The sequence below is a fragment of the Melanaphis sacchari genome, unplaced genomic scaffold (assembly GCF_002803265.2).
Source record: "Melanaphis sacchari strain LSU unplaced genomic scaffold, SCAv2.0 Contig1556_pilon_pilon, whole genome shotgun sequence".
NCBI lineage: Eukaryota > Metazoa > Arthropoda > Insecta > Hemiptera > Aphididae > Melanaphis > Melanaphis sacchari.
In genome coordinates, this window is record NW_020270689.1 from 1928 (window position 1) to 9384 (window position 7457).

At 35.8% G+C, this 7457-nt stretch overlaps 1 protein-coding gene across 1 annotated transcript; it reads left to right on the forward strand.

The window, feature by feature from the left end:
- Positions 1 to 219: 219 nt before the first annotated feature.
- LOC112592072 lies at positions 220 to 2670 on the forward strand. The gene is made up of 3 exons (XM_025336049.1): positions 220 to 325; positions 437 to 2339; positions 2394 to 2670. Exons 1-3 carry the CDS (start codon positions 220 to 222, stop codon positions 2668 to 2670), a joined length of 2286 nt encoding a protein of 761 aa, XP_025191834.1.
- Positions 2671 to 7457: the final 4787 nt, after the last annotated feature.

Genomic DNA, 7457 nt, shown 5'->3' on the forward strand with positions numbered 1-7457 from the left:
TTTAAAAATATTTTAGATTATTTATTGAGTTGCATTTTGGGTGCCTTAATGGGGCCCATTTTAACTATTTGCCCCAGGGCCCATTATTCTATAAATCCGGACCTGAGTGGGTGCGTTATGCGTTAACGCGCCGTAGACGATATATGTGACGGGGCTGATACTATTGCTGATGTATTAAAGCTTCAATCCGATTTAATTGATGTATTGAATCGGTCTGGAATGACGCTTAAGAAGTGGTCTTCGAACACTACATCGGGTTTGGATGCAGTTCCAGCCGCGGACCGCGTGCACGCACCGATGTCGTTCGAAACGGTTGACGGTCAGGGTACTAAGGTGCTCGGACTCGAGTGGCACCCCAACGGAGATTATTTGTGTTGCGCGTTAAATCTTGAGTAATCACCTGTGTATACCAAGTGCGGTATTTTGTCATTAATAGCTCGAATTTTTGATCCACTTGGGGTGTTCGGGCCCGCGGTGTTTTTAGCTAAGTCCATAATGCAACGGACATGGCTTAGTAGTCTGTCGTGGGATGAACCACTTCCTACGGACATTCAGGAAGAGTGGGCAGCCTTCGTTTCTGATTTGCCATCGTTAATGTCTATTCGCGTCCCGCGACATTTTAATTCACGTCGGAATGCCCCATGTTATCTACTAGGGTTTTGTGATGCATCGCAACGTGGCTATGCAGCTGTCGTGTATTTGCGCGTAGCCGACGTACCTATGAAGGAATCTGTATTTTTGGTTGGTACCAAAACGAAATTAGTATCAACGAAATCAATGACTATTCCCCGTCTTGAGTTAAATGCCGCATTGTTGTTAGCTTGGTGGCTAAACCGTATTCGAAATGTTTTAACGGCGCAACTTAATATTGTCGACATTAGGGCTTGGTCGGATTCGATGATCGTGTTATCTTGGTTAAAGGCTCCCTATGAATCGGTCAAAAATTATGTATCTAATAGAGTGCATCAAATTCATTCATTGTTGCCAGATTGTCAGTGGCAACATATTGAGTCAGTCAATAACCCCGCCGATTGTGCGTCCCGCGATGTGATGCCGGCCGTGTTATCACAACTTGATTTATATTGGCGTGGTCCACACATAGCGTACGACGACCCAGCGGCTTGGGACGAATCTCATCCGTCGCTTCCGTTGTGTGATCTCCCCGAATTGCAACCTGTATTTTGTGCCGCCCTCGTTGCCGACGTACCTAATGAATGGTTCACACGTTTTTCCAATTACGATCATATGTTGCGTGTAGTTGCGTATATGCGCCGTTTTATCGCGTTTTGTCGACGAAAGATTATTCGTAACAATGGGCCCGCATATTTACGTAAATGTGATTTGGATGGCGGCGCGAAAATATTAATTATTGAATCACAGCGTGTACATTTTTCCGCGTTACTCTGTGAATTATCAGACGGTACGCGAGTATCGTCTAAGCCGTTAGCGCGACTATCCCCGTTCATTGACCCCGACGGTGTCATTCGCGTCGGTGGTCGAATACGTTATTCGCTAATTACGTACGATTGTAAGCACCCTGTATTGTTGGCTAAGAATTCACACTTTGCTTTGTTATTGTGCCGACGGTGGCATGTGTTGACGTGTCATGCGGGTCCGCGAGTTTTAACAGCGTTAATATCGCGTAAATTTTGGATTGTGTTGCTCAGGTCTATTTTGCACCGAATAATAACAAACTGTAATATTTGCGTTCGGTTAGACGCGCGACCGTTGCAACCGTTGATGGTGGACTTGCCTCGTGCACGAGTATGCCCCCAGCGCCCTTTTGCATGCGTAGGCATGGACTACGCAGGGCCGTTACAGATGCGTGAATTGCAACTGCAGAAATCTCGGATTTATAAGATTTATATTTCCGTTTTTGTGTGTTTTTCCACCAAGGCAATTCATCAGGAAGTCGTTTCGGATTTATCTACCGACGCATTCTTGGCCGCGTTCGATCGGTTTGTCGCAAGGCGAGGCTTACCTAGCGATATATATTCAGATTGCAGCACTAATTTTGTAGGGGCTGACAGGCAGTTACAGTCGCTTATTCATAGCGCGGAGGACCAGGCCGCTATCGGTAATGCGCGAGCTACGTGTGACTGGCATTTTAACCCACTTAGCGCCCCTCACTTTTGTGGATTGTGGGAAGCGGCAGTACGATCCACTAAACGGCTCTTGGTACGCGTCATCGGTAACCATATTTTTACATTTGAAGAATTTTCAACAATTTTGGTACGTGTTGAAGCAGTACTCAATTCCCGTCCTCTTACACCCGCCTCTAACGATCCGCACGACCTTGATTGCTTGACGCCAGGACATTTTTTGATCGGGCAACCATTGTAAGCGATCCCCCCCAGGTCAGATCCTAATTCCGTCCGTTATTTGTCTAATAGGTGGAAACTGTTAGAGCAATGTCATCAGACCTTTTGGCGCCGTTGGTCGTCGGAATATTTAACCACCATTCAAGAAAGGTCCAAATGGACCTCTGATGTCCCGAACATCAATGTGGATGACATAGTCATAATCCGAGATAATCAGAGTTCCCCGTTGTCTTGGCGACTCGGCCGTGTAGTAAAATTGTTACCGGGAACCGACGGTCGAGTCCGCGTTGCCCGTGTGCTTACTCAAGCTGGAGATATCGTTCGATCTGTAGTTAAATTAGTACTATAACTTAAAAATTTTCTCCTTTTTCGTTCTTTTTCTATGTACGCGCTCTTTACAAATAATATGTGCTCCTTAATAGACCCGATGTTGTGATGTGGGGAGCCTTATCACTATATTATTTTATTATTATGTATGTTATTAGTTATTACCACTTTTTTGTATTATTATTATATTATATTGGTTTTGTAATGATTCGTTATTATACGAACCATAAGTTCACTATTTTTTATATTATATAATATTTTTTAATTTTTCTCATGTTATATTCGCCCTTATCTTACGGAACTTAAAAAAAAAATAATGTAAGCTACTGACACTACATGGGTATAGACATGTGTTGCGTCCCTTATGTCAACGTCGATTCATATATCAACGTAGAAATAATAGAAATACTAATGTTTGCAAGTTAAAGGATTAAGTCTTTATTTAATACAATTAACTCGTACAAAAATACAATTTTATAAGCACGAGATGGAGTGAGCGGTGTTACGACCTGCCTCTGAGCGTCTCGAATATCCCTAACCGTCTGCTGAGCTCTTGCCCCGGTCTCCCTTATATATGGTTAACCGTCAAGAGTGGTGACTGGGGAGGTGGCGACTTCCGATGACCTAAAGGAGCTCTCTAAATTAAATGTATTATTCAGTTGGGTGTTTTTCTTGCGATTTCATCGATTCTAAGAAATCCAAGACGTTTGATCAAGTCTTAATTGTTATATTAAATAGTACAATGTTAACACTATCGTTTACTCATCTATTCTGAGAAGTCCAGGACGTGTGATCAAGTCTTAATTATTATATTAAATATCACGATGTGCAGGTGTTCGCCCTATCCGTTGGTGCTACACTGTTTGAATATATTATCCCATCGGTATACGCGTCACCTCTCCGTATAATATATGTGTTAAAATAACACGGTACGTAACACAAGTAGTATGTATTTGTATGTTCACAGCACTTTTGGGCAGGGAGATTTTAAAATTTTAAGGGGGAATATCCCCCTTGAACTCATTTTCGTCTCTGTGTAACACAAAAAAACAGATATTTTTTAAAACATATTCATGTATTTTCAAAAAAATTTAATTCCATGTAATACAAATTATAATAATTCTAAAAAACATTATATAGGATGCGATCTGGTTAAAATAAAAACAAAAATATATATATTTATTAATATATGTTAATTTATTTAGTATTTTTTTTTTAAATCTCAAAACATTATTACACAAGCTTTCTTACTTCTCTAGTAAAAGGTACATATTCTACAATGCGATTATGAATTAATAAACAATAAGCAGTTACACCTGTAACAGATTCTGACGCTTCGATTTCCAATTGAACATCTACTGATGAAGCCGTAACCGAATCATTTTGTTTTGAAGTATCAACAACTATAATTGGTGCATTTGATAGAAAAGTAGAAGGACTTAATATCGGGTTCCGAATACTTTTTTCATAGTACGATTCTTGAACGATGTATACATATCATATTATAAGGTGAAATTATTTTTTGCAAAATCTAAATTTAAATTATCATACGGATAAGCATTCGAGTTTAAAAAAACTTTAACGTTTGTTAAATTACAATGATCAAATACACTACAATCTTTTGTTAATACATTTTTACGTCCCTTCTGCAATCCGATTATAATAAATTGAGGTTTTTCTAATTTTAAAGCAGTTTTCAAGTTCCATACAACTTTTTTAGTGGTTCCAAGTTCAGGGTATTCGAAAGTTTCAAAAGACCTGAACGGGATAAACAAACTTTTTTCTTTTTCTATAAGTTTTAATAATTCCAATCTTTCTTTATCATCAACAGTGATATGTGGTACCTTCCAAATTATTTTATTCAAAACGACTTTTACAGAATTAGTATTACTTCCATCTTCATGTTCAACTTTTGTTAAAACATTCAGATCACTATGACTTCGAGTTAATATTAGTTCTAATCTAGAATTAACTAATATTTTTTTAAAGTCTTCGAACAAACCTAACCAATATTTCAGTGAAATGCAAGCACTAAATTCACCATTTGCGTTTGCTGGGTTTGTATTATTTTTAAAAATCCAACCTGCATTTTCATAACAGTTATAGTTATCTGGTGTACATGATAGATAACCTTTCAACGAGCTGGTTATACCTAGTACTCGAGTACTATCTACTTCTATTCCATTGATTTCAAGTCGTATTTGTTCAAAGAGATATGAAAAACCGTTATTAGCAAGTTTTACTTCACTAGCTTCTGATATTTTACCTTCTAAAAAAATAAAACTCTCATGCAAATACGGATAAACATCTGTTTGCTGGATTGATATTCGTATTTCATCATTATTATTAAGTGAAGTCGTATAAGGTGTATATGAATGATATTCAATTTTCGTAATTTTAGAATCTGTTTCAAACCTCGAACTTATATCCAAAATATCGCTTTCAGGCATTCTGTTTCAATTTATAGCCTAACGCCTTTAAAATGTTTTTATTTTTCACTGTCAAATTTTTAACTTTACTTGATGTTGACGGTAACACTTTAGTCGAATGATTAGCTAGTCTAACCTGAAGTAATGGGCTTATATTAAATTTTAATCCCAAGTCAAGATCCGTAACGTTTAATATGTAGTACAATTGTTAATGTCTCACAAAAATTATCGATTTGATTTAAATCTTGATCAACTAATTGAATAGTTATTGAATCAATATTTGTTTTGTTCAATTTATAATAAATAAGGTTTGGTGGTGATTGAACCACTTTTGTTCCAGTTTTCCCACTAGGGAAAAACTCGTAAATTGAATGAGTTTGAACGTGATTACTGAATGATCCTTGAGCAATATTACACATCACTTTTATACAGTTAATTGTGTTTAAATTCACAGCTTTTTCCGAATGATAAATATTATAATAAGATCCATAATATTTTCGGTTTCCAAACCCTAATACAGAGCCTATACTGTTTGGATCCGTAAAGTTTAGTTACATTTTATAACCGATCTAAAATCGATAGGATCAAGACTTACATTAAATGTTAAATCAATATGATACTCATTATTGAAGTCTAAGATCGGTTGTTTAATTTTATTGTTAATATCTGTAATGTTATAATATCCTCTTGGGAAATTGAATGAGAAATAATAATCAAAAAACTCTATGTCTATCCTATTATTTGTTGAAATTATGTTTGGAAATGAATTGAACGTTTGTAAACATAATAAAGCTATTTCTGAGTCTTCATTAACGTTTAAAGACGGAAAATAATTTGTAGTCAATGTAGTATCATTCCCGGTTAAACTTAGAGTGATTGATTCATACATTGTAAAAATTTAAGACATAAATGTCCACAGTTAAATGAATTATAATTCTGATAATTTGAATAGTTATATATGATTTTGTTTCCTTTAAAATATTTTTGTAATTCAATTGGTGGAGGTAAATCACCAAAGCTGTCAAAGTATGTTACTTTATCCTTATTTTTATAAAACGCAACCCAATGACTTCCATCGCCTGAAGATATATCCAAGTTTAATATTCCACATTCAATTTTAAGCGGTTTTTTAGGTAAGCCGTCACGTGAAAAGATTCCACGGAAATGACTAATATTAAACTCTCCAACATATTTTATAATATCTTGAGATGAAAGTGGTCTATTAGGCAGCGTATTCATCAGTTTTTTTTTCTTAACCTATTATTCTTCAGATATAATCCACTACCTTTTTTTCTTTTTGAATTTTGTATTGCATTATACACACTAGCACTTCCAGACAGTAAACTACCAAGTGCTGATAATCCTGCAAAAATAGGTACTAAGGGAATCGCACCTCCTGTCTGACCCGGTATCAAAATCTGTCTTTTACCACTATAATTTTTCTTAACCTTGCTTCTTTTTTCGCTGCTAATGAACTATTTTTTTTTCTGGCTTGTTTTTGTCTACTTTTATAACCCATCCCCATTTTTTGTTTAGCCTTCATCGCATTTGTTACCAAGTAGGCAACAACTTTCTCTTTTCGAGGAGTGTCTTTAGCTTTAAATCTTTCCCAAGAACGATTTTCTAACACTTTATCACCTTTATGCCTTTCATCTAAATTTCTACTTTTCGCGTACACTAAGTCGTGATCGCGACAAGCGTTATCTAACGGGTTTATTCCTTTATCACCACGATCTATTCGCTTTTCTAATTTCGTACCAGAACCACAAAACTGATAACCAGGAATGTAAGCTTCAAACGGAAGACTATTTATAAGAGAGTTTATAAATCCTTTACCAGTCTTATCCGATTTCCACTTAAGAGTTGAACGCGTCATCAATAACTGATAATAAATTATAAATTCTAGAGTATTTATAAGAAAATTAATTTGATTGAACAGAAAGATAAACTAGATTTTTTAAATGTTGATACTCAAGTAATAAAAAAAATTGTCAAGACACGGTCCGTTATTACCCGACACTATACGTGCTATTATAGTTGAACCTAGTGGTTCGGGTAAAACAAATATAATTTATAACCTAATCACACGTGAAAACGGATTAAGATTTGAGAATATTTATTTATACTCTAAAACTTCTAATCAGGAAAAATATATTTTATTAAAAAAAATAATAGATGATATAAAGGGTGCTAATTTTTTTATATTCACAGACGCTGACAAAGTTATAAAACCAAATCTAACTAAAAAAAAATTCTTTCATTATATTCGATGATGTATCATGTGGCCCGCAATCGATTATAAGAGATTATTTCAGTATGGGTAGACATTCAGATGCTAGCTCTGTATTTTATTTAGCACAAACATATTCTAAAATTCCAA